The sequence below is a fragment of the Onychomys torridus genome, chromosome 3 (assembly GCF_903995425.1).
Source record: "Onychomys torridus chromosome 3, mOncTor1.1, whole genome shotgun sequence".
Taxonomy (NCBI): Eukaryota; Metazoa; Chordata; class Mammalia; order Rodentia; family Cricetidae; genus Onychomys; species Onychomys torridus.
The window spans coordinates 141,049,426-141,070,333 of NC_050445.1; the positions used below are offsets into that span (position 1 = coordinate 141,049,426).

At 46.3% G+C, this 20,908-nt stretch overlaps 1 protein-coding gene across 1 annotated transcript; it reads right to left on the bottom strand.

Moving 5' to 3' along the window:
- Window positions 1–1,599: 1,599 nt before the first annotated feature.
- On the bottom strand, window positions 1,600–19,183 carry Tigar (TP53 induced glycolysis regulatory phosphatase). The gene is made up of 6 exons (XM_036180209.1): window positions 19,036–19,183; window positions 11,528–11,565; window positions 6,343–6,464; window positions 4,813–4,890; window positions 3,247–3,357; window positions 1,600–2,718 (listed from the first exon to the last, which is right to left on the bottom strand). The coding sequence occupies exons 1-6, from the start codon at window positions 19,065–19,067 to the stop codon at window positions 2,293–2,295; spliced, it is 807 nt and encodes a 268-aa protein (XP_036036102.1). The 5' UTR covers window positions 19,068–19,183; the 3' UTR covers window positions 1,600–2,292.
- Between the last annotated feature and the right edge of the window lie 1,725 nt (window positions 19,184–20,908).

Consider the following 20,908-nt stretch of genomic DNA (forward strand, 5'->3'; position numbering starts at 1 on the left):
AGACACAGACTTCTTTACACACACAATGGTAAGACTTTGGTAATAAACTGGATGGAGGATGTGTAGGTTAACTTCCTACTTTTTGCCTGATTTTTCTATAAACCTGAAATTGCTAAAAAAAAAAAAAAAAAAAAAAAAAAAAAAAAAAAAGGAAGAAAAAGAAAAGAATCCTTGTAACAAAACTATATAGCTGAATAGGACTAGATCTTGAGGAACTGGAGGTGGCTAGGACACAGTTCAGCAAGTATCAAGATATGTAATCCATCTCTGGTAGCCTGGGGGTGGGGTGGGGGTGGGGATAAGGACGACCTTGGAAAATAATCCCGTTTTTTAGGTTCTCGGTGTCTTCTCATCTGATTTCAGATCAGAATAACATTTTGATACTGCTTTGGGGTAGCTTATCCACTGTGTATTTTTTCTGTCGATTTTTATAGGTTTTTTTTTTTTAATTATTCCTTTTAGCATGTTCAAGATGTAACACGTTATCTTCTAGACTTAGGGGTGGGAAAATACAGACTGGTAAGATGAAGTTATTTCTGTAACTGTTGGGGGAGCACCAGGGACTCAGGTCAGTCTTGTGTGATCCTGCAGATGCCCAGCCCACCACACTTGCTGTCAGAACTGTTCCCTGAACCACATACCTGACACTGGAGGCTTGAGGCCAAAAACAACAACAGAAATCTCCCCAGGAGTGGGTATAGAACCAAACCCCACAGCCTTGGGCTTGACGTAAGTCTCTTGAGGCAATTCTTGCCCCAAATGCTAAGATGACTTTAAAGCTGAAGTTCTTTGTCCACCAATAGGGTGACATTTTCCTGTACCCTCCTCAATTACTCCTTGAGTTTCTTGGAACAGGGCCACACTCTGGACTCAGGATGTTAGGAATGCTTTTGTTCAGGGTACACACGAATTTGGAGTCCCAAATAAACCCTTAGTTTTTGGTCACCAGTATCTATGGTGTCGGCGCCAGCTCGACAAAGTGTCCAGACGGGGGAGGATCTGGTGCTTTACAATCAGGTTGTGGCAAGCCTTGACTTGCGCATTCCTTTGCAGGTGAACTTTGTTTTTCCTAAGCATCTCATGTTTGATACCTACTGTTCATTAAGCACTCAATCCCACTACCTGTTTCTGGTCAGACTCCTCTACAGCAGGGTTCAGAATTACATTTCCCCACCTAATTCCTCTCCCTGATATTATGACTTGAGCCTTGAATTTTCAGCAGCTAATCATTTCCTCAGATAAGCAAAATCCCTTTCCTAGAGCGCCATCTGGCGGAAAGGAGGCCACTTCATCTGTTCTTTCTGGACACCATTTTTCAGCACCTCTTCTGGGTACTAGTCTGGGTTTACTTTCTTTAGATCATCCCTCAACCGGAAAGTCTGCCCATGCCGAGTGGATGCGAAGCAAGGGATAATTTAAGCTATCTTTTTTTTTTCCTGGTTTGCCTGGAAAGTTGCTTTTGTCTTCTGTCCAGAGGCTCCCTAGTGTGTTCCAATCAAGTGGTGTGTGTGTGTGTGTGTGTGTGTGGTTTTTTTTTTTTTTTTTTTTTTTTTATTGTCTTTATTTGTGTGTGTGTGCTGGTGCTCACAGAGGCCAGGATGGGGCATTGACATCCAGGTGCTGGAGTTATAGGCAATTGTGAGAGCTGCCTGATATGAGTAAAGAGATGGGAACTGGGGTCCTCTGGGAAGACAGGAAGTACTCTTAACCACTTAACCACAAAGTCCTTTATCTTTATTTTGGGCCTTTAAAAATAAAATTTTTAAAAAAAAAGAGCTGATTTCTATGAAAGATGCTTTAGTGTTTTATCATGTCATGTTACACACACTGAAGACAGAAGTGCCAGTTTAAAGGACTCTGGACTCCAACACAGTCTCTGCAAATACACAGTGAATTATACAAACCATTCTTTCCTGCCAGCACTTGATACGCTCCTGAAAAAGCATACAGTTATCTTCAAAAGCCATCATCTAGACATAAAAAAGATCAATGAAATAAAGACTGGGAAGAAGGTTACTAACCCCTAATGTGCAATGCTGAATGTCCCCATGTATGAATAATTAAGAAACATAATGGAACCGAGTGGCAAAAGCACTGCAGAAAATGGCGAGAACACTCAGAAAAACCAACCAGGGTGATTTTGGGTGGATTCGGGTCACTACCATCTGATACAGCCAGGGCCCCAGTGGGGCTTTACCACAAGGGTTCTTAACTGCTTCTACGACAGCAGGAGCAGAGGACGGACACAAACGCAACAGTCCAAGGCTCCCTGCAGAGGCTTCAGAGTACAAGTTAATGCTGTTCCGTCACGCCGTTTAGATGCTCATGGAAGTTCATGCAAATACACTGAATTGCTGGTTCGCATCCTTCCTCACAGTCTACGAAAAAGACACTAATCCCAGTATTGGGAGTGACTGACGAGAGTTCCAATTTGCCTAGTGCTGCTGGCAACGAGCATTTGAGGTCACTCAGAAGGTATCCAAAGAGGCTTCTCATGTAAGCTCCATGGCTCACAACTAAGATGCTGGCTACTAAACCAGGGGCGCTACCATCAGGACACAACTCCAGACTGCCACGTTTTCCTACAGGGAATACCTCCGCCAAACAGCTCTCCAGACGGCTGCCTGGAGCTCCGGGGAAGATGCTTTCTCTTTGGCCTGTCTCGCCCAGGATTAGCTGACAAATACAATTAAAGAAATCCTTTGCACGCGTTTTCACCTACAAGGAAAGAAGTAAAAGAAGAAATAAAGCAAAGTTAATGATGTCCTTAACACAGAAGCCTGAAATACAGCTTGCCACTAAAAACCTAAGGTTTCTATGGGACTCGCAAAAAAGAAAAAAAAAAAGCACTAGTTGCTGAAGACATTAAGAAAAAGAGAAGAGGGCAATGCCTCAGTGGGCAAAGTGCTTGCCACACAGCATGGAGACCAGAACTCCGGGGTCCAGAGGCAGAGCCTGATTCACTGGTGCCCCCACTGCATACACCACCACCTCACGCTAAGTTTTTCTTAGCACCGTTTAAGAGACTGTCTCTATCAGCAGTGATGGCTGCTGGCTCACAGCGGCTCACACAGACAGGGGGACTTGGAAAGGGGGGCTGGGGACAGTTGTCTTCAAAGCTTGCAAACCACTTGGCTATCAGTCACAAACAGCTCGGGTACAAAATCAGTCGGAATTCAGTGACTAGGTCACTGGCAAGTTCACTGACGTGCCAGTGATGCGGCAGCCTAGATGTGGGCTACATACCTGCTCTAATGTCTCTCCTCCGGGTGGAGTAAACATGGGACACTCTTCGCCAGCGGCTTTGGCCATGGCCCGCATCTCACTTAGCGGCTTGCCTTCTACGACCCCATACTTCTACAATAGTCCAGTTAGATAAAGGTGCTGCTTAGATATAACAGTAAAGGCCTGTGAAAATTTAAAACTGTCCAGGAAGAAGCTCAGCTTCCCTCACTTATTTATGATCCCATCTCCTCTGATTTGCTAGTGGGACTGCATCTAGCAGAGGCCCATGCCCTAGAACACAGTAGAATTCTCAAGCTGGGGTACTCTGTCCAAGTGTCTGTGGGGAAGAACTTCTCAAGGCTAGCCCAAGCAGATGGTGGGGCTTTACCAGACAAAATGTGTGCAGGGCAACCCAAGGACCTGCCTACCCACCAGAGTCACACCTGACCACGTTTTTCAGCACCAGTTCTCAGGCACAGAGCAGGACTTTCTTCTGCCAGAACTTGGTATGGATATTGAACCACAGAGAAAGTACATAAGCTGAGAGAGGTAGGTCTTTTAGAATGCTCTCACCATTCTGTTCTGTTTCTACCCAGGATCAGAAGGATCCAGAGCTGAGAGGGATGTTAGTGAGCTTGGAGTCAGTATTGTAGGGCATAAAAAAATACCAACACTCCACGAGACCTGGGTTCAGATCTCAGATTGGAAATCTCCATGTGCCTTGCCCTAAATTTATATCTCCGCGTTACGAAGACTCATTTCTGGTATACAAACTGGGTAGGGGAGAGAGGGAGAACACTGTGCCCGTAAACCTCCCCAGTGTGATCTTCTGTAACTCAGGACACTCACCTCACATAGTTCAATAAGGTGCTCTACGCAATATGCAGCATGACATGACAGCTGGGCAGACGCCCGCTCCCCTACCACCTTCTCCTCGTTCCTCCCCCCGAGAATTAAACCCAGGGCCTCAAACATTCTAGCCAAGTACTCTACCAATGACCTATTATCTCTAGATCTTGGCTTGTTTTTTGGAGATAGGGTCTATGTAGCTCAGGCTGGCCTCAAGTGCATCATCCTCCTGCCTTCACTTTCCAAGTGATGGGATTACAGATGTGTGTTACCATGCCTAGATACACAGATCCTTAACATATATTAGTTGACTCTAAATTCCCATGAAAGAGCTAGAGAGGTAGCTCAGAGGTGAAGAGCACTGGCTGCTCTTCCAGAGGACCCTGGTTCAATTCCCAGCACCCACATGGCAGCTCACAACTCTAGTCCCAGGAGATCCAACATCCTTTTCTAGTCTCCTTGAAAATCAGGCATGCCTGTGTACACAGATATATACATGCAGGTAAAACATCCATACACAAAATATATTAATTAAAAATAATTTAAATTAATTTTTAAAAAATTAATTAAAAATAACTTCCCCAGGGTTGGGGATTTAGCTCAGTGGTAGAGCGCTTGCCTAGCAAGCACAAGGCCCTGGGTTCAGTCCTTAGCTCCGGCAGAAAAAAAAACAACTTCCCAAGAGGACAGCATCTGTGCTGTAGCTCACTGAAATCTGCAGAAGGTGAAACAAGTTACCCTTTCTCGAAGCCTGGAGTCATACTTCACAGTCATGTCTTTGCAAAATCTGCTTTGCTCCAAAATGCCATGTATGGTCTGAAAACCAAAAGAAAAATGTTTCTTTTTTTCTTCTTCTTTTAATAAGAATGGGTCACCGTGAAGTTTCAAAAGCATGCTGTTTAGGTTTTATAAATTACAAGCTATAGTTTTCTTGTGCAAAAATTGTTTCTCTGGCTGCCTAGAGCACCTGCCTAGAACACACTGACACCTGGGTTTTGTGGCTTCTCTTCACATCTGACTCTGGTATTTACTGCTATGTACATCTAGTCCACAGGGCCAATTCAGACTATCACCTGTTTTTATAAATAAAGATTTATTAGAACCCAACCATACGACCATTTCCTGATATACCCTGTGCAACTGTATTGCATATGCAGTTGGGGTCTGAACAGAAATAAACAGCTGTCACAGACACCACAGGGATTGTCAAACCTAGAATCCTTATTACCTGGCTCCTTACAGAAAAGATATGTCCAACTTCATCGTGGCATTTGTGTGTGTTTGTGTGTGTGTGTGATATGCATGCGTGTATACACATTTGGGCTAGTGTGCTCCTGGAGGCCGTGAGTTGACCTGGAGTATGCTCCTGTGCTCCTGGATCACTCTCCACTTTACTTACGGAGTCGGTCTCTTGCTAACACCCCCCCCCCCCCCCCGCCCCGAGTTCACCAGTTCTGACCTAGCTAGTTAGCCAGCTTGCTCCAGCGTTCTCCGTCTCCCAGTTGCTGGGATTGCTGGTGGATGCTGCACATACCCATCGTTTACCTGGCAAGCCTTTGACCCACTGAGCCATCTTCTCACTCCCCACTCCGGTTCGAACTCTCCGTGAAGCTGTCACGGATCCTTTAAGTTCCAGTCTTACTCTGTCAGTTTTCCTGTTTGCACCCATGCCTGTTTATTTGTGCCCAGTTCTCCGCTCTGTCTCTCGGTTCTCTTTCCCCAAGGCACAAGGGAACATTTGATGTTCTATAGCTGATGATGGTCATGGTAACCCAGGCTTGATATCTGAGCACTTAGGGGAGCCGAGGCAGGGGAATGGCAAGTTCAAGGCCAGCCTGGGCTACACAACAATACACTGTTTCAAAACATAAAAATAATGAAGCCTGTATCTGCTAACTCCTGAGGCTGGCTGTGCTGCGTTATTTTGCTCGATTTTGTTCTTTTCCTTTTTTATGTCTTTGATGGACATGAGATAACAGCAATCATTTAAGACCTCCCTCATATGCCTTGTGGTTTTAGTATTTCATTCGTTTTGTGTGAGTGTGTACGGGCATGTGTGCATTGTGGCATGCATGTGGAGGTCAGAGCACAACTTGAAAGAGTCAGTGTGTTCCTTCTGTCTCACGTGGGTCCCAGGAATTGAACTTGAGTCGTCAGCCTTGGTAGCAGGCACCTTTACCCACTGAGCCCTCTCACCTGGCTTTGGAAGCGGGTTTTTGAAGCTCCCTGTCGTTGAGCTTCTGGCCTAGACACTTAGCCTGAACTCACCTGCTTAGTCCTCGTGAGATCACTGGAGAAAGCGTGCGTAAACTGCACGTTGTTCAGAAACCGACCAGTGGTGGCTGCTTGCCTAAACCCGGTCTCGGAAAGGGGCTCGTCTACTCCTTGGCCTGTGGTGGGACAGAACCACAAAACATAGCTAAGTGAAGTCACAGGGAAGAGACAGAAGCTATGGTGATCACTGTGACACAATGTCATTTCCTTGGGTACCAGACCACCCGACTTCTTAGAAAGCAGATTCTAAACACCATGACATGGAGCCATAACTTGACAAAGATGCGCCTACTCATGTTTCCCCAAGGCTGCTGGTGTCACGGGAATTCCCTTGTATTGGGACATCCGGGTACTGAGCCATTCGGGTACTGAGCCACCTGGGCTCCTCCCTCTTTCATGTCTGTCCATTTCTCCACCGGATGTGCTGCACCCAAGCAGGCTGTGCTCCTGCGGGCTGCGTCAGGTGACGGTGTTGCTCCCCGTGTCTAAAGGCTCAGCACTGACATTACTTCTCTTCCTCCTTCCTTCTCTTTGTCTCACCCCTGGGAGGAAATGGTGGAAAACCAGACAGGATGCCTCACACCTACCACCTCAGCATGTGTGAGGCTGAGGCAGGAGGATTGCAGTGAATTAGAGGCTTCCTGGCCTACATAGTAAGCTGCAGGCCAGCCTGGACTACAGGGTAATACTGTCTCAAAAAAGAAAAGCTAAAATAGAATTTAAACAATTTTCAAATTGAAGTCCCACGAAGCTGGGGAAGAAAAGCAGGTGGTGAAGGGCCGTCCTACAGGGAACTGAAGGGCACACGCTGCTCATCGCTGGCCTCCAGGGAGGAGGCTAACAGAGTCTCAGGTCAGGAGAAAAATCAAACACAAACATCCCTTCAAAGAAAATCACTCTCAATAAGGGGTAACAAGCTCTCACTCACTTAAAGCAAACGAAAGGTCAATACAAAGATTCAACATGCTCTCTCTCTCTCTCTCTCTCTCTCTCTCTCACACACACACACACACACACACACACACACACACACACACACCACACACACCACACACACACACACACACACACACACACACACACACACACACACACACACCCCTCATGAATGAAGGCTAGGCGGAACACCCTCTTAAGGGATTTAAAACCACCAAGACTTCAGATGTTAAAATCAGCAGTAGAGATTAGAAAGACAGATTCAGAATAACTGACAAAAAACAATGTAACAGTCTTCTAAAGAATCAAATCTTTCCTTTTTTTAAAGGAGGAAAATCCCTCCCTGGGCAGCAATTTGGCAGAAGGGAGGTGTGAGGACACAAACACAGACATAGAGCTGAAGACATGATTCAGAAGGTAACCCGGGCCCTGGGTGGCGCCGGACCATTCCACAGGTGTGTTGTGGATGTAAAGGAAAAGAGAATTCCCGACATGCATCTCCTAGTTTAAGCTACTATGACAAAGCACCTCGGAAGAGACGGCTTATGAACCGAAGACACCTATTTCTCACTGCTCTGGAGGCCGAAGTTCCATGTCAAGACGCCAGCTGGGGTTCTTTCTAGGGATGTCCTCTGCCAGGGTAAAGTTCAAATTGCAGAAAGAGAACAGGAGAACTCTGGGGTGTCTCTCCTTTGTGAGAGATGTCCCTTGTGACCTAATCACCTCCCAAAGACCCTGGCGGTCAGAATTTCAACACAGGGATTTGGAGGAACACAAGTCTACCACATACGTGTAACTGGAATTCCAGAGGATGACTACAGTGTTTGTGTGGGGGTGGGGGTAGGGTCAAACATGTAGAGACAGAGACAGATTGCTTTCTGAAACTGGGGGAGGGGCAAATCTAGAGATGAGGAAAACACAGTGGACACGAAGCAGGAAAAATGAAAAAGGGAAACTCCTGGGCTGGAGAGATCACTCGGTGGTTAGCACTGGCTGGTGGCCAACAGCTGCCTGCTTTACAGGTCCCGACCGACCGACTCCTTCTTCTGGCTTTCTGGGGCACTGAACACTCGAACATACATGTAGGCAAAACAATTATGCATATGTATAAACAAAAGCAAATAAATCTTTTTAAAAAATCCTTCTAGATACACTGAGGGAAAATGAAGGACAGCAGAATCAATGAGAAGATTTAAACAGTCAGCCTAGCATGAGATGGGAGATGTTGGCCACTTTCCTCAGCTCTGACAAAGCAATTTAAGGGAGGGAGGGAGGGGCTGAGAGATGGCTAAGCAGGTAAGAACACCCTTTGCTCTTCCAGGCAATCATCTGTAACTACAGCTCCAGAGAATCCGATGCCCTCTCTTCTGCTCTCCAAGGGCACTAAAAACATGTGCTTAATAAACCTATGTGTTGGCAAGCCACTCCCACACATAAAATAAAACAATAAAGGGGGGTTACTCTGGCTCAGGGTTCAAGAGGATAGTCCACAACGGTAGGGGAGCCATGTGGAAGGACCAAGGAAGTAGCTGGTTACACAGTGACCAGTAAGAAGTTCAAAGATGATTGCTCCCGTCATCAGGGGACATGGAACGGAGCTGCCTACGTTCGGGGTGGGTCTTCCCAACCAGATAATCCCTTCTAGGCAACCAGGGGTTCCCTGATGGTCATTTCACAATTTTAGATCATGTCAAGATGATGATCCATGTTAACATTCACAACCAACAAAAACCCCCTTTACCGACTGTGCCGATCCTCCAGTGCTGGGAATGAGACCAGGCTCCGGCACCTGCCGGCCTAACAGCCTTCCTTGCTCCTGAGCTATAGCTCAGCTCAACAAGACAAAGCAGAGAGAGGATATCCTCTGGGCGCTGAGGGAACTATCAGTCCAAAGTGTGCGCTGATTGAGACCATCTTTTCCATCCATCGGCCATCTACACACACTACAGGACCTCTCAGAGAACGTGCCTCAGAATGAAGGAAGGTCTGACGTGCTAAAGGAATGAGCACCAAAGAAACTAAACATACACATAAACAGAAACAAACAAATAAATACAATAATGTAAAAAAAAAAAATTAATGAGGTAAAATTAAAGTTACCAGATCACCCTAAGTGCAATGTATTTTTCCAAGATGGAGGTGTTACTAAGACATGAGATGCTAGAAGGGATGCTTCTGTCACTGTAAAGGTGGTCTGTTGAAACCCTAACCCCCAAAGTGATGATGGCAGGATGTTAGGATGGGCCCTGTGATATGGTCCCAGTGATTATGAGATGAGACAAGGTTCCACTCTCTCTCCACTGGACAACACACCCGGAGGACCACTTTTCGAAGTGGGAGGCAGGCTGTCCCAGACAGGATGGAGGCACTGTCTTAGTTAGGTTTCTATCGCTGAGATAAAAACACTGACCAAAAGCAACTTGGGGTGGAGGAAGGGTTTATTTCATCTTACAGCCCCCAGGTTACAGTCTATCACTGAGGAAAATCAGGGCAGGACCTGAAAACAGGAACCTGGAGGAAGGAACAGAATCAGAGACCACAAAAAAAATGCTGCTTCCCAGCTTGCTCAGCTTGCTTCATTACACAGCTCAGGCCCGCCTGGGCCCTCCACATCAATCATTAATCAAGAAAATGCCCCACAGACATGCCCATAGGTCAACCTGAGGGTGGCAATCTTGACTGAGGCTGTCTCTCCCCAGATGACTGGACTCGTGACCTTCAGAAGTGTGTGAAGAAAAAAAAATAAAGAGAGAGAGAGACTGTGTTTTGAGCCACCCAGTCTACAGTAACCTGTTGCAGTAGCCTAGGCTGAACACAGAGGTCAAAAGCACAAAAAATTCAAAGGTCTGTCTGTACGAGAAGATATACAACTTGAGGGTAGGAGAAGGCTAGGGACAAACAAATGGAGTCGGGAAGAAGAAAAAGTAAAGCAAAGAAGACAGACTAGAAAAAGAGGGGGAAGCAGGAGCAAAAGGAAAAACAATAAAAAGTATAAACAGCAGGAAGCAGGGTCAAGGTTCACAGACTGCTGCCAGAGGAAGACTGTGTTTAAAGATTTATTTTTACTATTTTTGTAAATGATGTGGGTCTGTGTGGGGGTATGCACCATGTGACTGCAGTGCCTGTAGAGGCCAGAAGAGGGCGTCAGATCCCCATGGAGCTGGAGTTAAAGGTGGTTGTAAGTCACCCAGTATGGGTGCTGGGAACCAAATTGGAGTTCTCTGAAAAAAGCAATACCCATTCTCAACCACTAAGCTATCTCATCAGCCCCATAAGGACTGTGTGGGGCTTTATTTATTTTTAAAAGAGGGAGGAGGGGGAGAAAACTGAGCATCCAACTCACAAAGTCAAGAGTAGACAGCCAGCCTAAAAGTGAATGTGAGTGCAATCACAGTTATTCATGTTCCAGAGGGGTCAGCTTTGAGCACTGAGCAGCCAGGGTGGCGAGGGTCAGGTTGGTGAGGGACCCAGGCCCAAAGATAAGTCAGGTGGCACACACTGCATTTAGAAGCAAAGACACACAACTAGTTCATCTCCAGAAGGGGAGCCAGACACACTGAGAAGGAAAACCAACTTCTGCACAGCCCAGAAGTTCCAACCCCAAAACTAAACCCAAAAGCTTTTAGAATCAACCATGGCAAAGAAACAGCATCTGCCTAGAAGTTCGCCAAGATGCCCCTTAAAAGGCCAGACTAGCGGATCTTAGCACAGAACACAAGAGCCCAGCACGCAATAAAAAGACAAGGACCACCGCAGAACATAGTGAACTTCACTGTTAGTATAAAAATCAGTGAACTGTTTAGAAACCGTTAATACTACCTTGTAAATGTCATTTCCTAATATGAAATAATTTTTTACAGCCTAAACCAGTCTTGAGCTCCTTATGAAGTCCAGACACTGGCCTCAAACTCACAGAGATCCTCCTTCTTCAGGCACCTACCTACCTGCAGGGATGGCACGCGTCACCAGGCGTTAACCAAGTTAAATCTCAACTGTGGTATTTCAACACGATTTTTCAATCAGTGACTGGGCCCCTTGGAGGTCCGCATAGACTGCTGGAGAACCCCTGCATACCATGTCCACCTACTGTTTTGGTCCAAGTCTGAGGTTACCATGGTACCCTCATCCCTAACCCCAGTCCAGTTTAACCCCTGCCCAGTCCTCCCCTACCAAGTCTGATTAGTCCATACATCACATTAGCACTGAAAGGGAGCTATGTAGGCAACAATCTCAGTAGACTAACCTTGGATGATTTTCTCCTTATTAAATCTTGTTTCGCCACTAAAATAAAAAAGAAAAGAAAATACCATTACTAAATTATTTTTGAAAAGAGGAAAAACAACAACAAATTTTGTAATGATGTTCATAACAAATCTTAAACTTCCAAATCTAAATATTTTCTTTCTAATCATCTATCCCAACTCAGGAATTCCAAGTCAAGACATCCCTTAAAGCAAATGTACATGGATCAGGAGACCAATGTTAAGTGAACTGCTGGAAGAAAAAGCTATTTAAAGGGCAGGTGTGTACACATTAGTTTTAGAAGGTATCCTTGTTAAAAGTAAGTATATTGATTGATCAAGACTACTTCAGGACAGCAGGACTGACTGCCACCAGGATAACAGTCTGTGGGTTGCTGCCCTGAAGGAGCATGTGATTGGGTGTGACAATGGGAAGGAAAAGAAATATAGGACCCTTGTTACCTGCGCAGAACTGACTCAGGCTCTAGAGCTGAGGCAGTCACAATGTGAGGGAGCCAGGGCCACCTTACCTATGGACGGAGCATCCGACTGAGGCATGGCTACACTGTTAGGAATTAAAAACTCCAAACAATCCCAATCTGAAAGCGATCAGAAGACCAACAGGGCTGGAACCACTTCTAGGAAATAACTGGGTAAACTGAGGCTGGAAGAGGGAGGTGAGAGGGAGCCACAGGGCAAGCCTAGATGGCAAGGCAGACTTCAAACAAAAGTCACCAAGTGAGGCTGGGGGTGGCTCGGCTGGCAAAGTGATTAATTACCACACAAGCGTAAGGACTGAGGTGGGATCCTTGCACTACGGAAAAAGTTGGGCGTGGCGACACGTGTACCGGAGAGGTGGAGACAGAGGGATCAGGGGCTTGCTGGCCAAGTCAGCAAGAGACCCTGCCTCAAAAATTAGGGTGGAGGGCAATAGTCGAAGACACCTAATGTCCATCTCTGGCCTCCACATCATGCAGTGACCTTGAGCAAAGTTCATTCCTTACAAACAAACATGTGGTGATATTTTATTTATGTGTTAATAAATAAATAAAGCTTGCCTGGAGATCAGGGGGAAAAGGCCAGCCATTTTAAGTAAACAAGAATTCAGGCAGCACACGCCCTTCATCCCTTAGCAGGCAGATCTCTGTGTGTTCAAGGGTATACCAGGGAATGGAGCCAAGCATAGTGATACACGAGTTTAAGCCCAGTACCAACCATAGAGACCCGGAGGTCTGTACAGACAGACAGACAGTGACAGAGCTGTGTAGGAAGAGGTGGTGAGGTAGCTGGGCTAAAATATAAGATAGCCAGTGAGAGAGCAGAACAGCAAGGCAATAAAGGCGTGGGTAGACAGGAAGTAACTCGCATTAGGAAGCTGCAGAGTTGGTGAGGTAAGGTTGGCTGCTGGCTTTTCCTATTTCCCCTATATTTGGCTCTGTGTTTTTTTATTTAATAAGACCATTTAGAAATTCGTGTTACACAAACACAGAGCATAGATTCTCTGTCTAAAAGACTTCAAGAGGGACTAGAGAGACGGCTCAGTAGACAAAGGGAGTTGATGCTCTTGCAGAGGATCAGGGTTCCATTCCCAGCACCCACATGGTGGCTCTCAAACTCGGTCCCAGAGGGTCCACTACCGTCTCTTCTGACCTCAACAGACATCAGGCACACATGTGATACTTACATATATGCAGGCAAAACATTCACATACATAAAACCCCATAAAACGTGAGTGGGGAGAAAACCTCCACAATAAAGGACTACAGGGCAAAGCTGAAAGAACAGAAATGGGAACTACCTGGGTTCACATAAAGAAACACGGAAAGAATACATTTAAGAAAGTAATAGATCCAGGCAGGTGGTGCACGCCTTTAATCCCAGCACCCCAGGAGGCAGAAGAGGAACTTTGTGAGTTCAAGGCCAGCCTGAACTACATAGTGAGTTCCAGCCAGGGCTATACAGTGAGTCTCTATCTCAAAAATAAAGTTTTGTTTTGCTCTTTAAGCAAAAAGAAAAGCATAAGGGATGTAGCTCAGTGGTAGAATACTTGCTTACCATGCAAGGCCTCGGGTTCAATACCCAGAACTGCAAAATTAATAAGTAACTAAAATATAAATAGGTAAATAAGTGTGGTCTCATATGCATAGAGGAATAAGAACAGAGACAACTGGTTTGGTTCTTAAACATGTAGACAAAAAAAAAAAATGCACGATTACCTAAATGAAATGACTGTGTATAGAACTATTTAGGTCTTGGTTTGTCACTATTGATGGACTACTATTAATAAAGGAGTTCCTAGAGTCCAAGTTCTTGCAGCATCTTAAGAAATGGCCACAGAAAAGGACATCACCCTCTGACATGCTGACAGTTCAGGTGCTCAAAGGCAAGGCTGGGCACGCTGTCATTCCTAATCTAGAAAAAGGAACTGTGGCCTGGGCTCACTTCCTCTCTCAGACTAATAATCCTTCTGAGGTCAAGAAAAACTGCCTCTTAGTGATTCATGCCTTTAGTTCCAGCACTTGAGAGGGTATGAAAAGACTGCTTGAGTTCAAGGCCAGCCTGGGCTACATACTGAATTCCAGGCTATCTCAGGATACAAAGCAAAACTCAAAGAACCAAAAGCTGGGTTCGGTGACACAAGCCTATAATTGGAGGGTCAGGAGCTTGAGGTCATCCAAAGTTACTCATTACCTCTGAGGCCAGCCTGGGCTACAGAAGACCTGTCTCAAAACACTAAAGAAATAAAACAGAACTGCTTTTAAATCGAAGTATCACCTTCCCAATGACTCCCAACATGAGCCAAAACAGCACCCTCACTGTATACATACCTTTAAAATCAAGGATGGGGCAAGGGGGCTGGCTCAGATGATGAGCAAACTGCTCTCCATACAGCAGGAGCGCCTAAGCTCCATACCGGAAGTAAAAAGCTGGGTGGGCCCATAATCCCAGCACTGGGGAGGTGGAGACAGGTAGGTTCCTGGGGCTCCCTGGCCAGCCAGTCTAACACAATCAGAAAACTCCACAATCAATGAAAGACCCTGTCTTAAAAAAATTAGGTGGAGGGGCCAGAGAAGTGGCTCAGTGGTTGAGAGCACTGGCTGCTTTTCCAGAGGACCTACAATGACTCATAACCATCTGTAACTCCAGTTCAGGGGTGGGGGGGTATGCTGCCCTCTTCTGGCCTCTGTGGGAACTGCATGCACATGGTACACAGACATTCAGACACCCACACACATGAAATAAAAGTAAATCTTTGTTTTTTTAAAAAAGATGGAGTGATCTCACACAGAGACAGACAGACAGAGAGAGAGAGGGGGGGAGAGAGGGGGAGAGAGGGAGAGAGGGAGAGAGGGAGAGAGGGAGAGAGGGAGAGAGAGAGAGAGAGAGAGAGGGAGAGAGAGAGAGAGATATGCTAGTTTTGCCACTCCAAAATCTTGCAGGTGGCACCGAGTCTGAGATCTCTCTCTCGTCAGTAGTAGTGACCATTCTTTTGAACACTCACTGAAAAGACTCCCAGTGAGTGACTCGACAGTTTTGCAAAGGCACTGCCCCTCATCTAGTGATTTTTTTTTTTTTTTCAGTAAAAGGAAAAAACAAACAGACGTGATACAGTGATCCACTTCCTTTAGCTGTGGGCTGATCAGATCTCTGCTGGAGCTGGAGAGGTGCTCAGTAGGAAAGAGTGTGTGCTTTGTAAGCAGAAAGAACTTATTTTAGGTCCCCGCACTCACATAAAGGGCAGAGCGTGTGCCTGTAATCCAAGTGCTGGGGGTGGAGGGGGGGGGGACGGGGGGGTGGGACGGGGACGGGGGACAGGAGGACCCCGGAGTCTGCGGGCTGCCAGCTTAGCTCCAGGTTCAGTTACTGGAGTCTCTTCTAGTGTCCCACCTCCAAATGTGCACATCACACACTCTCTCTCTCTCTCTCTCTCTCTCTCTCTCTCTCTCTCTCTCTCTCTCTCTCTCTCACACACACACACACACACACACACACACACACACACACACAGATCCCTTTAAGCTGCTAGACGACAGTTTTGTACTCAAGCCACTTTATAAATATTCAAAGACCAGGTATCCCAAAATAGAATTGCCTCCCCCAAACCTGTGTAAATATTTAGTATTATAGCTTTTTAGCAGCTTTAAAGGCTTTCTATAAATCCTTGAGACAGGTGTTTAAAGTTAGTTTATGAGGTGGGCAAGGCTAAGCAAGCCCTTTGCTAGGGATCCACTTCCCTGACCCGACTTTGGCTTGTGACAGAGAGAAGGCAAAGGCAGCGGAAAGGTCAGAGGGATGTATTTCGAAGGAGTCAGGAGTACAGCACTCATTTTCAACTTCTGCAGGGTGATCCTTTTCTAAAGCAGAACACCTGGCTCCACAGGAGTCTAGACGCTTATGCCAAGAACTGTAGTCTCATGACCAGCCATTTATAGGCCCTGTGGGCAGAGGGGGTGGTGGTGGCATGGGACATGATGGGCGCCACACAAGACACAGGGCAGGCCCCACTTAGGCTCTACCACTTGCTCTTATTTAAAAGTGAGTTCCTTAGCGCAGGTTTTCGTGCTTAATCCCTTGTTAGACCCTTATAAAGGATTCAGATTTAACAGACAGCTGCCAGCTGGCCACACCAGAGAAGCCAATCACTGTGGGAAATTAGCACACACATGGGGTTTTCACAACACCTTTACTCCTACATGTCTGAAAAGGTCAATTACAGCCTCACTTGATGTCACCTGAGGCTCAGTCAGTGACTCGATCCTAACTCCCTTTTACCAATTAATTCATTTACATTTGCAAATACAGATTTGAAGGGCTAGCTTGGGAGGAAAAAATACAAGAAGCAAATTAAATTCAGTTTGTAAAAAGTATTAATAAAAGTTGTAAGAGCTGGCTCAAAACAGAAGTGAAATGGTTTTGCATGTGACTGTCAACACAAATGATGCTGAAGAGAATCAAGGCAGGCTCTGAGGCCATAGTGTAGGAAGACTGACACCAGCCTCCTCGTGCTGCGGTTGCAATGCTCTAACTGACACCAGCCTCCTCGTGCTGCGGTTGCAATGCTCTAACTGACACCAGCCTCCTCGTGCTGCGGTTGCAATGCTCTGACACCAGCCTCCTCGTGCTGGGGTTACAATGCTCTGACTTTCTTGAGAAATTACAGTTCAACACAAATGAGAGATGTGAAGTCTGGAACCCAGGGTGTTCTAGTCCAAAAACAACACACCTCCATTTCTAAATATGAAGAAAATTGGAAGCTGGAGAGATGACTCAGGGCCTAAGAGCACTGGCTGCTCTTCCAGAGGACCCAGGTTCAGTTTCTGGCACCCACATGGCAGGGCTAACTAACAATTGTCCATAATTCCAATTCCAGGGGATCTGATGCTGTCTCCTGGCCTCTGTGGGCTCCAAGTGCACACATGCTACACAGACTTACACAGAGGCCAAACATCTATACACATAAGATAAATTAATTAATAAAAAAATTAAAAACAACAAATTAAGATAAACACATAAAATTTCATGAAGGGTTTGGTTAGTCACAAGGAAATTGCTTTGAATTTCTCTTGCATCATAGCACAGTTCAACATAGTTAGGCAAGTGTACAGCGACTAGCAGTCAAATTCCAAAGCATTGTCTGTTCCTTAACCACGAGGCTTCTAACTGTCACAACTATACCAGAGAGAGGACAGCTGGGATGGCCATGAGAGGAAAGCAGCTAATCACAGCCCTGTCTTTATTCGGACAAGTCCATTTTCCTGTGTCTAAAGGAGAATAAAACTTTGTTTTTCCTTTTTTTGAGACAGGATCTCACTATGTACCTCTGGCTGGCCTGGTGCTGCTATCTAGATAAGTTTGGCCTTGAACACCTCCGCATCCTGACTGCTGGGATTACAGGCATGTACCACCATGACTCAAATAAAACTACTCTTGCCAGCCCTTAAAATTAAATCAGGAGGATAAAAGGTAGCCCCGAAGCTAGTGATATTCAAATGATGATCAAACACCAGGCTTTAATGTAATTGAGAGGCAGAGAACAGCAGTTTAATTTGCTCTGGTTCAAATCTTACCTAGCCAACTTGCCACGTGACTTTAGGCAAATTACTTGGAGTCTGACTCCCCTTACTCACCTGTGAATCACAGATGTCAAAATAAGAAACTCTCAATCACACAGATACTGCCCAGTAAGAGTTTTAAATAGGGGTCACCTTACTTTCTGAGGGTTTCTCCAGCCCAGACTTCCTATGACTTCAAAGGGGCTTCCTCAGGTCGAAAAGAGGGCAAGAGGGCTGAAGTTCCTACAGTGCTCCCAATAAAGCCATTTACCCTAAGAAAGTTAAGAACCTTCCCAGTACATTCTAGAAAACAGACGGTGATACACAAGAGATGGAGGAAGCAGATTTTTGGTTTGGTCACTAAAATCCCTGAATCCTAAAGGCCAGCTGCACATGATGCCCGAGATTATTTCCCTATAAAGGAGGAACCTGGCCGAGAAGGCGTCACTGAAGAAGAGGTAGGCGTTTGACAAGGTTCAGATGCTGTGAGCCTATGAGTCCCAGGAAGGGTAACCCAGTCTCTTGACAAACACAGAGCTCACCCAGAAGACAGTTCTGATAAGCCCGGCCTACACAGGTGAGAATCAACTGCATTTTAGCTGGGCTTTGCTTACAGAGGAACAAGTTATTAATTCTCAGGTATATTTCTTCCTCTCTGCTGCCATGCGCTCCATCTTCTCCATTTAATTCTGGCGGTAACCCAGCGAGATTAGAAAGACTGCAGTCACCAATCTGCTTATCCCGACACAGGTCAGAAAGATTAAATCTGGCCTCAGATGCCTAGGCTACGAGGCTGCTCCTAGCTGGAGCCCCAGTCCCAATCCTAACCAACGTCTCTTTGCCCTGAAAATTCCCTCCCGTTATCCACCAGGAATGCTCCTCCCATCTTCACGGGGCAAACACGTGCGGAGAAGGAAAACGGTAAGTGACCTAAAGCCAGATTCTGTTCCATGTAATCTGTCAAGATTAAAAAAAAAAACCGATTGTTCAGGGTGCTGCAGTCGACTGAGAGGTGGACTGGGCCCACTCTTCTCTCTCAGAACTGTAACCTTCGAAGGGAAGTAAATTTCAAAAGTATCCCCGATGCGAAGAGAAACAGGGGTGAGGTGGGGAAGAAGGCCACCAGCATCGGAAAGATGAGGCGTGGCCCAGCAATTCTGCAAACTCTGAGACCTATTAAGGAGCAGAAAGGTCATGCATGCTGAGAAGTCGGTAGACGGAGGTCCTGTCCTCACCCGGTGGCTGGGAACCTCGATCATGTACTTCTCTGGAAAACGCAGGGCTGCTGACATTTAAGACCTGCCTTCCTCACTCAGGGTGGTGCGGAGAAAAGGAAGGGACGTGGACCTGAGAGGACGCAAAGAAAACTCCATGGGAAGCCCACCCACCCGGGCTTGGAGCACGCAGGGACCAGAAGAGACCCAGGTCAAGAAGCTCCTGGGGACTGCGATACTCACTGGCGGATGATGGTCAAGGCGAAGCGCGGCATCTTGGCTGGGAACCCACGGCGCGGGAGCCCCAACCCGGCTCTGCTGCGCGGCTCTGCGCCGGCACTGCGGGGCCACCGTGCCCGCACGACTTCCGTCTGCCCTGCGGACCGGCTCCGAAGCCATTGGTGGAACCAGTCACTAACGTCATCACAAGGCTACCAATAGGAGCGGAGATTGGAACCCGAAGAGACCCCGCCCAGGCCAGTGGCGCTTGCGCCCCTGCAAGCCTGCACGTGATTGGCGCCTGGCAGGTGCGCGGGGCCCCGCCCTAGGATAACGCCCTGGGAGTGCTGCCAGCTCTAGACCGCCGCCTGCGCCAGGGGCAGATAAGGACTGCTTTGATTTTTTTTTTTTTTTTTTTTTCTACAACTGATTTGAGGAAGGCGTGCAAGGTGTATAGGGATTATAGCGTGCCAAAGCGATGACTGTCTCACGGTGTACAGAGCCAGGGGTTGTATCCTATGAGGGTTAGCTGTAATCCTTTACCTGGCAAGAAAGATCAGGTTGCATGTGTAGATTTAGATCATCCCCGCAACCCAGTTTCGCTCTCAACTTCTTGACCCAAAACTTTAGTGAGGCCGCTTTCTTGCCTTCTGCTTTGCTGAGTCTGATCTTACCAAGCCAGTTAATCGCTAATGCTGCTACCATTCATAATGAAGCCACCCTTCCATCCTGTCCTCCAGAGGTCACCGCTGATATCCATTGTAATAAGAGTTGAATTCAGCTACTCCTGCAGTGACTAGAATAAAGTCCTTTCCTTACAAACAGATGCAGCTACATAGATTTTGTATTAAAACCTCCAAGAGCGGCTGGAGACATGACTCAGCCGGTTAGAGCACTGATTGCTCATCTAGAGCATCCAAGTTCGATTCTCAGTACCCACGTGGAGGCTACCGAGCCGCTGCAACTCCAATTCCAAGGTGTCTGGCGTCCTCTTCTGGCCTCCTGCTCATATTATACACAGACATACATGCAGGCAAAACACCTATACACACAAAATAAAAATAAATCTTAAAAAAAAAAAGTTTTCAAAACCCTGAGACTGAATCTACAGTCTTCAGCCAAGTGATAGAAAAATGAGGATAACGGTGTGACCCGAGTTGAGGGTTAGAGTCTGTGCCCCAAACAACCAGGTTTGGCCACCTATCCTCCATACACCAATGGAAAGAGCCAAATAAATAGAAAGGCAGAAAAATGAGATATTCAATGCAGCCACCTTCCTCACCTCAGTCCATCTGTGGGATCCTAAAATTTCCCATTAAACAGAAGTTAAGAGATAAGTACAACCAAGCCATACAGCCAAGACCAGTCACCCCCAGAGAATTGTCTCAGCTCTGAGTGTCTCTAATAAGTAATTTTCCTCCCAGAGAAAGTTCCTCCCTAGACCGCCTTCTTTTCCTCCAGCAGGAGATTCCCAATTTTCTTGGGATCTATTGTTTCAACCATCTCATAACCAAAGAGAAGGGCACAGAGTCTCTCTAGAATATATTCATTCTTGCCAAGTATGGAGGCACACAACATTAACTCCAGCACTCAGGAGACAGAGGCAGGAGAATCTTCTGAGTTTGAGGACAGCCTGGTCTACACTGGGGCTACACAGTTATCCCCTGCCTCAAAGTAATAATAATAAATAATAATGGATAATAATAATGTAGTGGGGAGTTTTATGTCAACTTGACACAAAGTTATTGTTATCTGAAAGGAGAGGACATCAGTTGAGAAAATACCTCCATAAGATCTGGCTTTATGGCATTTTCTTAATTAGTGGTTGATGGAGGAGGGCCCAGCCTATCAGAGGGGTGGTGCTATCCTGGGGCTGAGCAAGCCATGATGAGCAAGC

Coding starts and splice junctions, on each gene's coding strand:
- Tigar (XM_036180209.1), bottom strand. CDS start 19,067: ATGCCGCGCTTCGCCTTGACCATCATCCGCCA. Junction 11,566..19,035: donor GCCTTGACCATCATCCGCCA/GTGAGTATCGCA, acceptor TTTTTATTTTAG/TGGCGAAACAAGATTTAATA. Junction 4,891..6,342: donor ATCTCACGAGGACTAAGCAG/GTGAGTTCAGGC, acceptor TTTGGTTTTCAG/ACCATACATGGCATTTTGGA.